The sequence below is a fragment of the Branchiostoma floridae genome, chromosome 6, assembly GCF_000003815.2.
Source record: "Branchiostoma floridae strain S238N-H82 chromosome 6, Bfl_VNyyK, whole genome shotgun sequence".
NCBI lineage: Eukaryota > Metazoa > Chordata > Leptocardii > Amphioxiformes > Branchiostomatidae > Branchiostoma > Branchiostoma floridae.
The window spans coordinates 9,588,052-9,606,517 of NC_049984.1; the positions used below are offsets into that span (position 1 = coordinate 9,588,052).

Genomic DNA, 18,466 nt, shown 5'->3' on the forward strand with positions numbered 1-18,466 from the left:
GGCATTAATTATTGGAGGTTGCTTTATAGTCCATCTATCATTGTTGTATATGGCTCGTTAGTCATGATCTCAGCTGGCCTGTCACAGTCATTTCTGATGTCTCAAGTTCACACTAAAAATCAAAAACCGATAGTTGTCATGACATGTGGACGTCATGTTGTGAACATGCAAATGGCATCTGGATCGAGACTAGTCCGCGAATCTGGTTTGTGCTGGATACGTCCAGAAATAGCAAATGCGGAGCTTCATGAGTTCATCCTCGATACGACCGTAGGTGGCACGTACACATGCCCGAAAAAGCATAACGGAAGCGTACATATGGCAATTAATCAGTGAGCTATCTGTCACTGTCCGTACTGCCGATACCAAATTAAAACTCCCTTAAAGTTTGACGAAAATATCCGTACATTATTGTACAGAGATAATCACATTCACCGCTACGTACAACGGTGTTTTCGTGTCTTTGACCATGTGCAAATGTACTTAGAAGTAACCACAGAAGCAGATCCGCATGTTGTACTTGGATAACCGGCAGTTTCTGGTTTCATACGTCAGACTACGTACCGATATGACTACCCAGGAACGCTAACCAGATGCCAGGGGCTATCTAGTTACAAGGCGACTATAAATAAAGGTCTGCCCTACACGTTCTTTAGTCCGTGGTGAACTTGTTGATGAACAAGCAACAGAGGGTTGTCAGGGCCAGTCCACGGGAAGAGAGACGGTTGTGCTAATCTTCAGACTCCATAAGCAGAAAGTGCCAGGCGTGATTGTTTACATCGGTACGTCATTTAGTATCTACGGGGCATTACGTGCTTTTCGTCATCACGGGTGGACAAACGTATTGTATTGGAAGGGGTTCAGCGTAGGATGTTATTTCTGGCACAACACATTTCTCCACACCCACAAATGGAGCCATCTTCAATAGTCGGTGTGTTCTCAAAACGCGATTGAACGTAATATTGCCCATGCATACTTCATATGTGTATCTTTCACAATGGCGTACTGACAGGAACATCCTGTCAACATGCCAATACTTGTAGTAGAAAGATCCCATTGATAGGATCACACAGGAATTAGTTTGCATCAGTCTTATTTGTATGTTCGTTATTTAGCGGTAGCTTGTAGGTTCCATTCCTTGAAGTTATACTCTCTTTTATCTTTTTCTGTACCATCTTACTGGATCATAATCAAGGTAAGGGGTTAGGGTTGTATGTCAGGATCATGAGGTGCTATTCACAACATCATCAAAGGCTGTAACTAGCTAGGGTAATCTTTGATTGGCTCCTGACAAATTTCTGTAAACAGTTCAAGAAAGTTTTATTGACATGGAAAATCTGAATAGAAACTTTTTTTTTTCAAATAGAAAAATCTTTTTGACAGAAACATCCTCTAAATGCTGAAAATAGAATTCGTAGGAACGTGCTGTCAATAGCCTCAGCCGTTTTACTACACCACACTCTCTATATTCAACGTGTTGATATACTTACATTTATTTCGCGTCCGTCAGTATTACACATTAGAAATAATAAGGAAGAAGTCTGTCTAAAATGGAAACCCTTGATAGTTGCAATGTTTGCTGTAATACCGTTATATCGATGGCATGTCAGTTCCATACTTTCAACGCTGTGGATGTACAACTCCAGTATGAACAGGCCGCGTAACCAGTGCATTGGTTGAACCAACAAAGTCGTACAAAAGGCTTTCTAGGTAAGGCCTACCATTCTCAATGTTGATGGTAGAAAAAAATGGATTCGTGTGGTGCAGTCCTTGCAATGTTAGTATCACACAAATCCTTTGCAATTTTCCCGAAATGGAAACAATCCTATATGGTATTCTTTGGTCAATGTTGACCATGGTAAAATCCTGATTGATATCAGCCTTACAGCTTCGACTATGGCTAAACAGTCCTGTACGTACGAGAATGCCAGTCTGCGACATAGGGTACATCTGTAAGCTGTAAGTTATTTTCTTAGGATCCACTTTTTTTTCTGCCATGCGCATCGGTCTTGTTTCTTCTATATTTTAGCTGCCTTGACAGTGTGCATCTCCAGCCTCATCTGTCATTTGCAAGGTCCTACCAGTGCTCTGTGTCAATGTCAAGAGCCTTTAAAGTTTAAATCATTTTTACGGATTTCTTTGAAACTCAGCTGTGGTGTCTTTCCAGAGATCAGTTCTCCAAATGGAAAACAAATGTCTCCATGCAACTCAGATCGATTGTTTATTAATTGCAAAATATCTTTCAACAGTTTGAACACATATCACGACGCTATGTTTTTTTCCCATCACAACCATCTGCATTCCTTCAAGTGAGGCCGTGTTGATGTGATCATGTGGATGACAGCCGCGCGCGCATCAACTTTCGACCGTTTCCAAAAATACATAAATAAAGTTTTCAACCAAACTGTAAATAATACAAAGCAGCTTCAAAATAAGCAAATCGATGCCATTGATTGCAATTTCAAGGTCAAAGAAGATGTGAAAGAACAAAAATGAAGAATGTTTGGTACACTATATTCTGTATATGTTCAGTCAGCTTCCTTCCCACTTCGATTTCATAATGAAAGCAACTTATGTTGGGTCAAACTTTTTTTCGCAGGCTCGCATCAGTTTTTGGGTTCCCAGAGGATGTCATCTATATAATCAAGTCAACATGGCCTGTGGTTGTATCAAGTATCCCCGCAAAGCTTTACAGACGGCATTGTTGTCGTTCTTCACCTCCGAGTGCCACATTGTCAAGGCAATCGTCACAAACACCCCACATGGTTTCTGTGACCTTCGTGTCGAATATTTTGTGCGGTAAACATGACAAATTTGCCGATGCATCAGTCGGTAACCGCGTACAGTGATAAAGCATTGTGATAAGGATGTAAGGAAATGTGGACTATCTTTTTTGTGACGTCATGATGGTAACCCTCTAAGGAAAATTCGTGGCCAGGCGATTGATGGAGGCATGAGTTATGCCGTGCTAGAATCGGTGCCGTGTCTATCATGTAGCCTCAAGATACGCTATTACATCTACTTAATATTGACAAGCGACTTGGTAACAAAAGACATAAGCAAGAAAGATCAAAACGTATCTTAACGAATCATCTTAAGAAATATACGTATCGGTAACAGTGTATTATGTATTCTCAGTCCCTTTTGCCAGTTGCGAGTTGCCAAATAGTTTTCGACCATGTGATGTATTCATGTATAACGTTAAACGTGTTAATGACACTGTACTCTGCTGATTCCATCACAACTAACGTCGATTGTACACGGTCAGCTCCATACATGTTGACCACGTGTGATTTGCATTTGAGCAGACTTTGACTTCACTTCGTGCAATTGAAGGTCACATATCATCACCAGACAGCTGTGTTATCCCATGACACAACCGTCAATCATCACCATCATGGCCGTGACGTTTCTACACTCCCTATATGTAATTCCCCCACATGTCTAAATGCCAATGGCGTTTATGGCCTTTTGCCATGATTGAACGCGTGACAAGGTCATCATATTTGAGGTCGCATGGGAGAACTTGATGTAACCGGTTTGAACCGTCTAATAAGATGGAAACTCCGAAAGTGTCAGTGACATAATGGATTCACTGTCCTTCTTGGAATGCATGATACTGTATAGTACACGCGTGTCCTTCTCTATAAGACGTAGTGTATATTTCATAAACTTGTATCCCGGATGTCGTCTGCAACGCAACGACTCTCCTGTAGATCTCGTTTTTCGTTATTTTAGATTTTAATTATTTCGCTTCGTCATGATCCATATTGTACTTATTATCTCCATGAAAAAGGAAATATAGTTTAGGGTGTGTCTGTGTGAATTTCTGTCTGTCTATCTGTCTGTGTTTCCAAATTTTTGTAGTCCGGATAACTCAAAACCCCCTAGACGGATACAATGACATTTGGTTTGTGGGTAGGTGTTGGGAAGACGAAGGTCAATGTCAACTTTGGGCCCCCTGGTATTTGGCCTTGGTACTGCAGCAGTAATTCCGTCTTTTGTATACTTCCTAAAATCTCTCAATGTATCTAGATCTTTCAAAGTACGCATGCGTCATGCTACATGCATATCATTAACTTACAGATCGCGTGCGACAGCATTACTTTGTACTTTACTGCAACCCTTCAAAATGCAAAGGTCACTGCCATGTTGCATATGTTAATTGGTAGATAAAACAAGCACCAGATACGATCAGTGTTCACCATATTTGAAAGCGTGTACCAGTTGTATACATCTGTGAGAGAAGCCACCGGGCCTAACGATCCACAGCTATCAGTCACTCTCACATGCCAATCTCTATCCACTTAGCACGGAGAGAGACGAGGCAGCTAAAAAAGGAAACAGTCATCTGTGAGTGTGCACTACATAAAGGGCGACACAAGCGGTCAGTGGGCAGACGTACTCTCCACGGTCCGAGGAAACATGCCGCGTCCGGCAGTGAGACCTCGCACAGCCGCAAAATACCAGACCAGTTGGAAGAATAGTGGCGGGAACAGCAGCGCTCCCTGGAAGGAGTGGAGATTCGGCATCAAGCCAGGAGCTCGGGGGAAGAAGTAGTGAGTACTCTTCACGGCCTTCTGTTTCATTTCAAGACTTCTTCATCGTAGAAGCATTTAGCTCACCAATACTCGAGAAGTATTGATATTGTATATTATACTATATCCTTTATCTTAGTAGTTTGTGTAATCAGGTGGAAAAGTATGTCATAATAGTTTGTAGCAGATATGCAAAAAGAAAAAAAATGTTGGTTTCAAGTAAGTCACGGAGTTTCGTAGTTTCAACTTTATTACTGAAATCACCCGCTTTCGTTACAGCTTATTCTAAACGTGACAAGTGAGCTCTGTGAACAAGTGCCAAATCCTTCGCTAGAGGTTCATCCTAAGAGACAATGGGTCAGTCAGTTAGTGGTATAGGGTGAGTCAGAGTCGGTAAAGACTGTGAAGGAAAACATGTCTGCTGATGACTATTGTAGCCTAAAGTTCCAAGAAGAGTCAAGATGTGTGATCTGGGTACCAACAACCAATTAATGATACAGCTTTCAAAATGGAACGTTTTCCAAATTCTGCACTGACAAATGACAAATATAGGCTAAAGTCAATGTGTAAATTCAGGCGGTAGTTACATGAAAATGCTTCGCGATCGCATACTAAATTAGTCTTTGAAGAGCCTCTGTTGACAGACACTAGAAACGCCGAGAATAGCTCGCACGTGTGTGCTACAGTACGATCTCTGTTGCCTAACGTTCCATGTTCCATGCCAGCAGACCGTGAAATTTTCTACAAATTGTTTGCTATTCGCACAAGGCCTTTAATCAGCCTGTTTGCTGGCAATGGCATTTAAAATGCCTTCAGCTGAAATTCAATAATACCAGAAATAACTCTTCACATCATTGGTTTCAAAACATGAAAAGGTAACACGCAATAACAACTATACATCTTACACAAGGCATACTTCAGCTGAGTAGAAAAACAGAAACCAGCATAGTTGGACGTAGGAATGTGGAAAATGTGAATGTCTGGGGCTGGGCTATTTCCAGCATCAGTACTAACGTGAAGGGCCAAAACATTAACATTTTAAAGGTACCGGTCACGGTCTATGACGTCGACATGTTGATTCGCATGCTACTAAAATACTTGCCCTCTTCATGGTCATGGCTGGTAGGAATTTTCCAAGGACTGTTTCCTGGCATCAAGCGATGGAAGCGTTGTTTCCAACGTTTCCTCATCAGTTAACACCCGTGGGTTAAGGTCCAGGTCTGGCACTAGCTTGTGCCAAATGTTTCTCCCTCCCATACGGCACGAAAGCAGACGTGTCGGCACGCGCTCGTCCTCGACACGCCGAGATTTATCAGTCAGGTCACATGGGCACGATAAGGACACTGCCAGCTGTTGCCCCGATGTGGGACATGTCTGGCAACAAGACAGCATTTCATCTGCAATTTAAAAGCAATTTGCGCCATTGAAATACTTTGTGTATGGGATGTATAGCATCGTTAACCATAGTGTGGATTACAATCTTCGCTTCAAATGGTTAAGTCAAGTATCCCCAGTGGCTTCGTATTTGCTACACTCCCCATATAGCATAGCTCTACCAAAAATAGTTACATGGAGTAAGGCCACAGCAAGTACATTTTATGGATGACATCCTCTGCAGACTGCAAAAATAGTGCGATAGGGCGAAAAAAAAACAAGATTGGTGAAAAAAAAACAAGATGGCTACATTAAAAAAAATAGGCACCTTAAAGTTGTGAAGAATTAAAAGGGACAAAACATGGTATCAGAGCCAACAATGCATTCATTCCTGTATCTAAGACATGTATACTGGTGTGGTAAAAGTGACACTAGTGTGGTAGACTGGCATCACCAACAAAGTTGATAACCACACTCATAGCTTCCATATTGGTGTCACTTTTACAGTTACAATGTATCTAATAAGTTTCATTTCTACAACTCCAGTCCTGGGTACCTCGCAAGTGTCACTTCTACATGCACAATTATTAGGCTACAACACAATATGTTTGCTCATTTTGGTACTTTATCGTCATGTTGACCATCCCTGCAGAAGAAAAAAAATCTGTTTTTTTTTTTCTTTCTGAAATGAGGCGAAAATTAATGCGCGCGCTGATGTCATCCATAAAATTTACTTGCTGTGGCCAAACGGTTACTGTATATAACTTATCATTTCCTCCCTTCACAGCTATACCGTACAAGATGTTACTATCGGCGACCTCACACTAAACATGAAGGCGGTCTACAATGTGACTCAAAAAGAAGGTAGTTCTCACATCAACGTTTTTCCATTGTATTCTCTTTTTGAAAATATACATTGAACAAACTTCTGTCCAACTGAGAGCCAAAATTATGTAGTTCCGATTGTGTATATCTTACTGTTTTTGTAATTATGCGCTGGCTTATTTCTGAAGAAGCAAAGTTGCATTTTCGCAAGTTGGATTCAAATCAGTGATGTATTTTACATCTGTACTCAATTTATGTTAGTTTTGATCTTGTATTAAATTTTCCAGCCTTGTTCTTCGCCACTGGGCTTAGGCTGTGGCCATCGGCAAAGGTAAGATATTATGTTTTGTCTATCGCTTATGTGTTCAAGTCGAATGGGTACGAATGATGACAACAAATTTATAATACATCAATGGAATATTAATGTCTAGTATTGTCAACAACACTCACTCACTGTATCCTCTCGCAAAACAAATGACCTATAGCATACCCTGTCACGTGTGCCATGGCTGTCTTCTCGGTAGAACTGTTGAGACTGGTTGATGAACAGCTCAACTCATATATCTAAAGAACTGTTCATGCTACGGTCACATGCATATTCAATCCGGGGCTCATCAGGGCAGTTTAGGGGGACAAAAAGCATTATTTCAAAATACAACAATGACAAAAAAAACTACCAAAAATTATTTAAGAAGATAAATTGTGCATTTTCATTTTTTCGTTACCGCAAACACCCAATCAAAGGTTCCGGTGGGCGACTCGGGAGGATAGGATCATAGAAGTAGTCGGGATTTCTCGCGGCTGCTTCACCTCTGAATGTAGGAAGCCCTAAAGCATCCCGACCACTTCTATCCCCAGACGGAAACCTCTGATTGGAGCATAGGATATGTGACCCTAGCATAAAGATCGATACATAATTCATGATGATGTATGTAACGAATCACAAGTTAGCCCTCTCCTCTCCTCTCCCCGCAGATTTTGTCCATGTATCTCGCAGCACACCTTGAAATCCTGACGTCAGCTGATGCGATCATTGAGCTGGGTTCGGGGCCTGGTCTGGCGGGGATCGCCGCGGCAAAGCTGTGTGGTCAGCCCAGCAAGGTCTTCATGACTGACCACAACGAGAACGTGCTCGAACTGCTTCAGGAAAACATAGATAGTAACTTTGAGGAAGGAGAAGGTACGACGTAACTATATAGTTGTTTACTTATCATTTCGTGCACAGACAGATGACAATTTCTTATGACAAAAGCTACAACAGGAAGTGTATGTATTGTTCATTATCTTGCCATGAATATACCTACCTATCTACCTACCTAGTCCCTTGACCTCCAGGTCGTTGGGTGGACAAGGTAGCCATGAAGATAGAGAGTTGCCTCCAGGTTCGTCTTTCCCTAGCCAGGGTTATCCTCTCCTGTGCTCCTGTAGGCTGAGGGACGTCCAGTCAGTGATGTTGTCCTGCCAAGCTTTCTTTTGTCGTCCACGACGCCGCCCTCCTTCCACAGTGCCCTGTAGGATTGTCTTACATGAATATACATCTGTGCTGAATGAGGTCAACGACCGCCCATTGAAATATAAAGTCAACATCATGAATAAAGTCACATTTCATTCATTTAGTAGCTAATGAAGATGAACACCATCAAAGCGCAACCACCCAATTTTGCCATGTTTTCCACCAGATCGTCCGACTTGTGAGTTCCTTGACTGGAACACGGGGGTGGAGAGGTTCAAGAAACGTTACGGGACGTTTGATGTCGTCCTCGGGGCAGACATAGTTTACTCTGAAAGAACGATCATGCCTATGCTCAGCACAGCCAGAGCTCTTCTTGCCGAAAAGGTGAGTAGAAAAAAAAATGTTTCTCTTGACATATCATTGCTGTTGACGCTCAGTAATGTGAGGCCATGATTTCATATTCCGCAAAATACACATGGTCAAATGATGGTATGGAAATAATGACTGTTGAACACCGATGCATCATAATGTGAATGCTAGGTACCCGAATCTCTTCGTCTAAAACTTTTGTAGACTGAATTGTTATAGATAACGCTTGCATTCAAATTACGATGTAGATGTAAGCTGGCCTGAAATATCGCGAGATTGCTGACCGGGGTCTACTTCCAGACAATCTTTGAGGAAGCCAGGCAGAAGAAATGTGAAACAAAGCATGGTCCTCGCGATCGTTCGGGCCAGTTTCATTGCCATTGTCACTGGCTCATTAGCTTTTCCAGATTTGAACGAATGGTGGTCAAAGGTCAAAGGTGACCGCACACCAAAGGTCAGATCTTTTTTAAGATCTTGATCTGTGCAAGTACAAGGGCAAGTAGATTACTTCTCAATCGGTAAGTTTGATTGGTTGAACTTAGCGAGGAGACGTGCTGGATTTTCGTGCTCGTAACCAGCAATAGTGATTGTGGTGCACTGTAATTTCTGTATTAAAGATTGTGGCTTCTGTCATACTAAAACCTAACAAATACGTCGTCTGTAACATGTTCCCCGCGAGAAAAAACTGAGAAGGCATGTTTACCTCATCGATTGTGCAGTGTGCCTTGGGAATTAAACGCATTGACTAGGCCACGAGCAATGTATATATCATCTTAAGTATAGAAGAATAATCCAGGAGAGAGGGTAATCTTTTTACAGAACCATATGAGTAAAATTTAACCATTAATTCTTGTAACGTCTGTATCTAACATAAGATCCATTTCATGTTGGTAGTCCATTTTATTACTGAAAGGAGATGAAAAAAGTTTAAACAGCCTTAGATTAGAGTAGAGGCAATCGCTGCATTTCAAAACGTCATCGATAGTACCCCAACAACAGATCGTCAGATAATATGAGCACAAGCTATCAAAAAAGTAGATGAGTTAAGAGCACTATGACTCAACTTTCGATATTTGTATGTTACTACAGCCATCCTCAGTCTTCCTGTTGGTTTACGTGGGGAGGCTGAAAGTCTATGACGACATGTTCCGGGAATGTTCGACCGAGTGCCAACTGCACTGTACCGAAGTGAAGCTAGACAGCATCCCGGGGGCTTCTGACATACGGGACGATAGCGCCATGCTGCACAAGATCAGGGTCATAGTTCTCAGACACAAGGAGTTCCTGGACAGAAGTCTTGATCTTCTGGTAGCAGAGACGCGTGAAGGAGTTGAAAGTCTCAAAGTTGAAGATACCGCCGACAACAAACTGGTGCAGCCGGCTGCAGAAGTCGAGAATCCCGGTCTCAATGACGGCGTGGCCGATGAATCAAAGGAATATGACAGGTTTCCTATTGCTGACCGCAGTGGTAACACACAGAGCTCCCGGTCTAAAGAGCCTTCCGTAACAAATGATGGACAGGATGAATGTTCAACTATCATCGACGAAACGATAGGAAGTCCGACTGATTGCAAGGCAATCGTTCCACTTAAAGACATTGCTGCAGAAGCACTGATCGACGCAGCTGAAGAATCAGCTCCAGCCAAGCCCAACTGTAGTGTCAGAGATGACAATGGAAAGACAATACACAACCATGGCACCGACAGTGTTGGATGTAACTCGCAAGCCGAAAGCAACGCGAAGAATGAAAACGACCTGTCAGTTTGGCCGGGAACAGAGACAGCACCAGCTGGTTTTGGCGGCAGTCCAGAGGCATCTGGCAAAGGTATCCCGAAGGACGGCAGAGAGATGCCAGAAGAGAAGAGCCAGATGAAAGAAGAGGCTGACAGTTATGACATGGACATTCCCGTTATCTCTACCACGATGGCTGTGTCTGAAGCTGAGGAGAAACCGCCGATTGTGAATGGCGCCCTGACTGCTGATGAACTACCATCCATTCAGGTGACATCTAAGGAAGATGTAGTTAGTTTGACGTCAGATGTAGAAACAGAGAAAATGGCTGTAGGCTCTGTTGCAGAGGACAGTGGTAGAGTCAATGTAGATGATTTCGTGACAAAATCAGAGGAATCTAGTCAAAATGATAGGGTTGTATGTAGTGAGTTGAAAGTTTCACAAGAATCAGCTTCGAGTTCTAATGATACGACAGATGAAGTGTTTGAAGCAGACAGGTCAGATGATTTACCGAACGAAACTGGACAGGCTGTTGGCATTTTCACTAGTCAGACGTATGTAAGTGACACCGAAACAGTAGGATGTGAAGCTCGGGATATGTTTGATACAAAAGTCAATCAAGACGTACAGTCAATGTGTGTGGCCAATTCAGTAAAGGGCACACAGTCTGATGATATCACGATGACGAAAGGTGAACCACTAAGCGAAGAGTTATCCGGCAATGGGAATGAAATCTCGTTATTTACGGCGTGTGAACCTGTTGACAAAACCTCTTTATCTAAATGCACGGGCAGCATGGAATTATGCTCAGATTTTGGGAACGATGATGAAATCAATTATCATGTACTTAATGGTAATAATGAAACACGGTTTGATACAGACAAAAACGAGTCTGTCGATAGTATTGCAGAGGAACAGTGTCAGACAGTGCCAGATGATAGAGTTAGTGGAGAAGACAAAACGATAATCATAGATCAAAAGCAGAGACAAGCTAGGGCGGAAGAAGACTCTCAAGACGAGTCATTTGAGAGGGATTCAGTGACTGCTGATTCGATCTACGAAGAAGCAGATAGTAGGTCTGATCAAACAGAACCTACGTTCATCGTCAAACAAGACAACGACACAAATTATAGTGAGGAAAAGGCAAAGGTAGAAACAAGCCATCAGCTTGAGACAAAAAATAAATATCAAGAGTTTGGTGATAGCGATTTAAATATGTCGCTGTACTCTGCTATGATGCACCTTGTTCTGATCCCCACGTTTGTGTTCGTGGTCATGTTCCTTGTTTCTTTTCTGGTGGCCTCCGTTTGGTTCCAGATTTTCTTTAACACTTGAACAAGATTAAGAAACAATGATGAAGGGAAAAGGCAACAAGAGACAGAACAGGTCCAGCGCGGGGCACATGAAGCAACAGAATGCAGTGAAGGGTTGTTTTGGGTTGTCGGAAGATTTCTTGCTTACTAGTCGATCAGCAAAGATAATCACCTCGATTTGACCAACAACTCCAAATATTTTGTGCTTTTTGAATTAAAAATCCTTGTATTCTTGGATTCATACCCGGCATTTGTCAACGTTAGCCAGTTTTACTGGGTCCAATCAGTCGCGACATGGTTATAGACTGTTATGTCAGTTACCCAGCTGGAGGATGTTATACCTACCTCGATATAGGAGTGCACCTGTCCTCAGTAGGGCCCTTATCAAACTTAGGTAACTCCAATAGTGTGCGACATCAGAAATCGTGTTTCGCACGTGCTTCTAAAGGGCTAATACCGTAGCTGTAGAGGCAAAGAGAATGGCCTCTACATCTACGTAGACGCCATTCTCAACAGGCAGAAGTCAGAATTAACGCTTAAGTAAGTATTCAAAACACATCACGTATATTGGTTCACCGTTCGAAATAAGTAGCTATGAGATCGCAGCTGAAGATAGATCAGTGGATACAAACGTGTTCTTTTTTAAATTTTATTAGAGTAGTTTAAACCTCAGCATTGCAATATTAATTTAGTCAAATGTGAGACAGTAGATTCAAGGGAAGTTTTCGCATTGAAAATGGTTGTATTGGTGCATGATGAACAAAAAGTAGCTTTCTTCCTTCAAATAGTTGTTTAGTTTTGATGATATAGTGTTGTTTGCATTATGTTATATATGAGTTTTACCATTTCCCCCGCTGTACTGCATGTTGATGTGTCCTGTATACAACTCATTGTAGCTGACGGATCGTCATCATCTTGTAGTGTGCTGATATCCAAAGTGTACAGCATTGTTTTATGTGCTGCACGTACTCATCAAACCTGTCAATGTGACGCCATTTGTTGTGCTCGATGGAAAGAATATGAAAAACCGTAATTACGAAAAGTGAAATGCATGGAATTTGCAAGTAGGGTCGGAGATAGAGAAACTCACGACCGTCTGTCATGTCACTTCATGGCATTATAAAGCGTTTATCAACCATTCTTGAATCTGTCGTCTTCATTGTGATTTGCTCTTTGCATCACCATGCCATACATGCTACATGTGCTTTAACCTGGCTTTTATAAGCAAAAGCAGTTGCTCACAGAAACTTTAGGAACCGCTTTCCGCGAAGAACTGCCTCGGATCTCACAGCTCGAGGAATAAGTCAAGAAAAAGCTCCCATCCAAAGGCCAGAACGTTGTTTTTTTCTAAAATCGTCCACTCCTATGTAAGGGCTTAATTCGCAGATTTGTGGTGCATCTAACGCTTATCACGCTGCATACTAACGCTGTCTTTGCTGCCTGTCTTCAAGTTGAAAATGACTTATGATTTTATTTATCCATGTCAATACCAACTCTAGGTTCGGAGACAGTGAAACAGACAACTTACAGCAGTTGTAGGATGACATCACAGTCGGTAGGATGGCAGGAACTGTTCCTGGGTATTTTGACATGCATTTGTGAACGGAAACCTGTACAAGGATAGTCTTGATAGAGAGAAAGAAAGAAAGAAAGAGAGAGAGAGAGAGAGAGAGAGATAGGTACTAATGCAGTTAACTATTTAACCTCGACTTATAAGTATGAAAAGCGTTATCAATTTTTGTTCAAATGAGAAACATCCCGGCACATAATCTGATGAACTGTATGATATCGTAAAGTCAAAGGCAAGGCATTTTCCCAAATGCTCTAAAGTTGCCATTATACGTACGTACACATCCCTGACAACACAGTTGTCAGTGAATTAACTGTGTTATTAGGATAATAAGTAGATATTTTACTCTTTGCACTTCAATCAACATGTAATAAAGTAAGCGACCAAGAGTCAATTGTGTGTATTGAAGAAGCGCGTAGTTCTGTTGCGGTTACCCTGGCCTGGTCGACATGGATCCACGCGCGCACCGGTTTCTTTCTGAAGCCAGTTTGTTATATGATTTACTGAAATAGCACAACGTGCACCATCTTCATCACCATATTTAAAACAAGACAACCTAATTCTGGAATTTTTTAAATATGGGATAATTTTGACCGCGTCAAAACGTCAGACCTTCAAGCGGCGCCCCCAGCGCTCAAGTCCATATTGCACCGCAGATAACTCTAAACACCTTACATAGTTTCAAAAGAAATGTTGTATCTATAATGCAGACAGACAAAATACCATGACATTTGTTCAACGTCTTGTTTTCCCCCATCAAATTGGATATATGAATTTGAGTGGTTGCAATCTTCAACAAGTGACATTTATTACAGGGAGTATATGCCTGACCACTTCTATTGGTATTAAACATATGCAAATAATCACCTTTTTCTAACAGAAGAAAAGAAACTTAAAGGCACGTCTGATCCACAATTACCGACTGTAAGGGATAAAAACAAAGTGCGCCATTCTCATATGCACCCACTCCTATTGTTTACATCGGCCCGCCCAGTTTAACGAGTAAAGGTTGAGAGAGACAAAGGTCAGTGGTCACAAGACACTGCACAGAGCCGCGGCGAGTTGCGGAAGTGGCTGACTGAACGTTTTGACGTGCCAAACGGAGACAGCTTTTCCTTTGACAGGGATGGCTGTTCCAAGTGTTGAACTGACCGGAGGAGTCAAGTTCCCCATGATCGGGTTCGGGACATGGCAGGTGGGTGAGGCTGTAGAAGTTCAGCAGTGTCACGTGCAATTCTTATACAGTTTTACGGTACGCGTACGTGTAAAGCCACTACAGTATATGTTAAGAATAACAGTGACGTTACAAATACGGTAAAGCAGTTGAGAAACGTGTTTGAGACATATCGCCTGTTTTGAAATACGTGTAATACCATGCAGAACGTTCAGACGGTCACCAAACACACAGTTTCAGGACAAGTGCCCTGGGCACTTGAACTTTTGACCTCACCCTCCGTACATTGTTTACGGCTGTTACGTGGCAAGCGGAAGATTTCATTCATAAACTTAAAGGGGGTGCCGGTAGAACCCTGATTATTCCGTTTTGGCTGTAATTTTGTTTCTCAAAAGTAGCGTCATAGAAATATTTTCCAGAGCTCCCTTCTTGACATTTTGAATGGAACATCCCAACTTCACATGCTAAAGTTTTACAAATAGAAATCTACAGTTTCACAAGAAGCTGCTAAGGGACGAAGAAATACAACCTTCCTTACTCTTACATGCCTTACTAATAAAACAAGCAAAGAAATCTATTCACAACATTTTAGTTATCCTATCTACAACCAAACTAAGAAACGACACCGAAAACATAAACTCATTGGCGAAACCATAAACAATGGAGCCATAAAATATGTTAATGAATGTGAAAGAGGGAGCTATATTGATATTAAATCAACAGCTACGCTTACATACAGACGATTACGTACGTATGCCTATGCCAATTCAATAAAGTATCAAGATCATTTTATTAGCTTGACGAGTTAGTTTTTGCACTGGTGCCGTAGTCCGCGCCCGACGTGGTTGGTACCGCCGTAAGGGCCGCCATAGACGCGGGGTACCGGCACATCGACTGCGCCTGGAACTACTTCAACGAGAAGGAGGTGGGGCAGGCCGTCAAGGACAAGATCACGGAGGGGAAGATCAAGAGAGAGGACGTCTTCATCACCACCAAGGTAAGGAACAGGGCTTAGCCTTGTCAACTGGAAACATTCTAGCTTGGTGTGGATGTACATGGTTATACTCTTGCTGCGTTCTAATTTTGTAAACAATCGTTAGGCATGCCGTTAGTTTATGGCTTGTAGTCAAATTCGAATACTCGTTCTGCTACCGTGTGCATCAATTAGATAAGCCTAGAGATAGGTACCGCTTGCTGTGGGACAAACATTGTCGACTGTAACTATACTATATTTACTTAGCTGTGATACAATAGTATACGTAAGGTATATAAAACATCTCGTTTTGCTACGATGTGTGTGCAATAGGCCATGGCTAAAGATTGGGGGCGCTTCCCACGGGACAAACAGTGCTGATTAACTACACGTTGACGGTATCTATCTTTATTTAGCTGTGGTGCACTTACCACCGACCCGAGGACGTGAAGCGAGGGTTTCAGGAGAGCCTGAGAGGCCTGGGACTAGACTACATAGACCTGTTCTTGATACATGGACCACCAGCCTTTAAGGTGAATGTTAACACCGCTCTCCGTACTGTACGTTCCTGTCTTAGAAAACATTACAAAAATGAACAGAAAACTACAAATTACATATTTTTTCTCCTCCGTTAGGGATTCAGTATTCATGGGATCAGAAATATAATAGCGGAGTACAAACATACTGAGCTTCTGTTATTGATGGCTTGTAAAAAGCATTTCGGGATGACACCATGAGGCAGAGATGTTGTTTTGAGCCATTCTTCCAATAGCTGATATTTCCCCGTTTATCTAATCGTCTGTTTTCCAGCCCGGGCCAAAGTGGCTCGCTACTGACGACAGTGACTATGACGACACGGACTATGTGGACACGTTCAAGGTACAGAATCACAGTTTAGAACATTTAGATTCTGTGTAAAAACTTTGTGCCATTTTTGTTAAACTGAGTCAAGAAGGTCAATAATTGTCCAAGCTAGTCTGTGTGGTAATGGTTGAAATATTTCTACAAAGCGTCATTGATCTATTTCTGCATATTTTGCAGGCCATGGAGTCTCTTGTTGATGAAGGTGTGTGCAGGGCGATCGGCTTGTCCAACTTTAACACCCAGCAGCTGGAGCGGGTACTGCAGAACTGCCGCATCAAGCCTGCTGTCAATCAGGTATTGGGGAACGCCCCATTTTATATAGGGTAGGGGTTCTCTGTTTGTGACATACCACTTCCAGAAAGATAAGATAAACTGCAATGTACATAAGTGGATGATATACATGTGCATTTTCTATCCTTTTAAAATAATATAATAATACCAAACATAACGTACCGTACACATGAATTACCAAGCGTTAATCACATCAATACAGCGCCGCGTGTAAAAAGTATCATTTCATAAAGATTGCAGATATTCAGAACAAAATTTATATGATTTCTCAGGTGGAGCTTCATCCATATCTGGTGCAACAGAAGCTCGTGGACTACTGCAAGTCGAAGGGCGTGGTCATCACTGCCTACAGCCCGCTAGGCTCACCGGGCAGAGACTTGTACGTCTTCTGTTTATTCTATTGACTTTCCCTATTCTAGCTACGAACCTTTCTAGTAGTCAATGTAATATTTGAAGATCATGAAGAAAACAAATTTGCTTTAATTTCCATGACAAGCCAAGGTGACTTGTAAACATTCTGGGGAATATCTGTACGATTCAAACTCTTCCAGTTCTGTGGAATGAACACTTCGTGCGTGCAGTTGGATCTTGTTACAAACGGTGAAGTGGACAAAAAATGTTGCAACAATGGAATAAGATAAGTGCTAAACGAGGTAGCCTGACTAAATCAAGTTCTAGCTTTCACTACTCACAGGACCCTAGATATGTCCTATATCGATAACGTGTAATGCTTTTCTCAAACAAAGAAGAACAACTTGATGTGGTATGTTTGTAAGTGATGTATATCATAGCTACAAGACCATAAAACGTTTGAGGGTGCTCGAAGACGTATCCAGCTTGACCCTTGACCCCCCTCCCATGCAGCGCTCAGCCAGGTGAGGCCCGGGTTCTGGAGGACCCTGTCGTCCTGGACATCGCTAAGAACCATGAGAAGACACCCGCACAGGTCTATAATACATCAATTAACTATCTGTTGCGAGAATTTTTTTTAAACACAGTTTAGTTGCAAGTGGTCCCTTCGCAGAAATTGTCCAAATGATTTTTTATATTCAACTGTTTGAAGTTTCAAATATCAAAGCATTTATTTATTAATACTCAGTTGTTGATGAATGATTGTAGGTCCTGCTGCGCTATCACCTTGACCGCGGGATTGTCGTCATCCCGAAAAGTGTCACCCCAAGTAGGATCCGGGAAAACCTACAGGTAAACCTACCCGAACGTTTCTCCTTCACATTCATAACTAGCAGCTCCCTATTAAAGCCTGAACTTCCCTGAAGCTATATTGTTGGGAAATGCTGATAGTAATTTTAAGTGAGATCTTTTTCGATAAGAAAAACGACAACAACTCATCACAAAGTTCACCAAAGCACTTCTAATTTGCTCTACCGCACCAAATATATTTCCAAAGTCTGTTAACCATGTTATTTAATTACTACTTTAAAAAGTTAGATTAATCTACAGCTCAATCCGGGAGATCTCACATGCACATTGCATTTTTCTGCAAAACTTGTTTTTCTTTCAGGTCCTCGACTTTTCGCTGACCGCTGACGACATCAAGAAACTAAACAGCCTAGACCGGAATAACCGCTACGTTGACTGGTCATTGTATGTTTCTTTTCATGCTTCCACTCTTATTCAATGAATTTTAAAGTTTTCTAGTTATCTGTAGAAATTCAGTGCATTTGTGAAAAGTGAGTGTAAAAGTCAAACTTACGTTAGATTATATGAGACTTTCTGTGTGTCTATAACAATCTTTTTCATCCATTTTCAGCTGCAAGACCCACAAGTACTTCCCCTTCCGCGACTAAGCATAATCACCGCATGGAGGCTGTGACGTGACTTACCGCGAATGGATCCCGTCTCTTGTAAATTGAGTCAACACGTTACCTGTAGCTTTTTACGACGTGAATTTCAAAGGTGTTTTCAAATATCGTCTTTAAAAAATAAAATTATAACAGTCTCATGTGTGTGTGCATTAAATACAAAATGTA

At 41.8% G+C, this 18,466-nt stretch overlaps 2 protein-coding genes across 4 annotated transcripts; both read left to right on the top strand.

Annotated features, from left to right (window-relative positions):
- The first annotated feature begins 625 nt into the window (after positions 1–625).
- Positions 626–13,567, top strand: LOC118418457 (otolith matrix protein OMM-64-like). 3 transcript variants are annotated; one of them, XM_035824383.1, is made up of 8 exons: positions 626–782; positions 4,312–4,559; positions 6,700–6,776; positions 7,025–7,068; positions 7,713–7,917; positions 8,417–8,574; positions 9,649–10,560; positions 13,103–13,567. In XM_035824383.1, exons 2-8 carry the CDS (start codon positions 4,426–4,428, stop codon positions 13,115–13,117), a joined length of 1,545 nt encoding a protein of 514 aa, XP_035680276.1. In that variant the 5' UTR covers positions 626–782; positions 4,312–4,425; the 3' UTR covers positions 13,118–13,567. The 3 variants fall into 3 exon arrangements, with proteins under 3 accessions (XP_035680276.1, XP_035680274.1, XP_035680275.1); XM_035824381.1 differs by lacking the exon at positions 13,103–13,567 and having other exon boundaries at positions 9,649–12,743; XM_035824382.1 differs by lacking the exons at positions 626–782; positions 4,312–4,559; positions 6,700–6,776; ... (2 more) ...; positions 8,417–8,574; positions 13,103–13,567 and adding an exon at positions 8,958–9,077 and having other exon boundaries at positions 9,649–12,743.
- Positions 13,568–14,163: 596 nt separating this feature from the next.
- Positions 14,164–18,438, top strand: LOC118418516 (aldo-keto reductase family 1 member B1-like). The gene is made up of 10 exons (XM_035824486.1): positions 14,164–14,368; positions 15,177–15,344; positions 15,737–15,853; positions 16,131–16,199; positions 16,362–16,478; positions 16,748–16,854; positions 17,340–17,421; positions 17,595–17,678; positions 17,998–18,080; positions 18,247–18,438. Exons 1-10 carry the CDS (start codon positions 14,300–14,302, stop codon positions 18,281–18,283), a joined length of 933 nt encoding a protein of 310 aa, XP_035680379.1. The 5' UTR covers positions 14,164–14,299; the 3' UTR covers positions 18,284–18,438.
- The last annotated feature ends 28 nt before the right edge of the window (positions 18,439–18,466 follow it).

What these genes read in the sequence shown, in the direction of transcription:
- LOC118418457 (XM_035824381.1), top strand. Translation starts at nt 4,426, where the DNA reads ATGCCGCGTCCGGCAGTGAGACCTCGCACAGCCGCAAAATACCAGACC. An exon ending in TAACTTTGAGGAAGGAGAAG is followed by an intron (nt 7,918 to 8,416) that starts GTACGACGTAAC and finishes GTTTTCCACCAG; the next exon opens with ATCGTCCGACTTGTGAGTTC. An exon ending in GAGCTCTTCTTGCCGAAAAG is followed by an intron (nt 8,575 to 9,648) that starts GTGAGTAGAAAA and finishes ATGTTACTACAG; the next exon opens with CCATCCTCAGTCTTCCTGTT.
- LOC118418516 (XM_035824486.1), top strand. Translation starts at nt 14,300, where the DNA reads ATGGCTGTTCCAAGTGTTGAACTGACCGGAGGAGTCAAGTTCCCCATG. An exon ending in ATGGACCACCAGCCTTTAAG is followed by an intron (nt 15,854 to 16,130) that starts GTGAATGTTAAC and finishes TCTGTTTTCCAG; the next exon opens with CCCGGGCCAAAGTGGCTCGC. An exon ending in CGCTACGTTGACTGGTCATT is followed by an intron (nt 18,081 to 18,246) that starts GTATGTTTCTTT and finishes ATCCATTTTCAG; the next exon opens with CTGCAAGACCCACAAGTACT.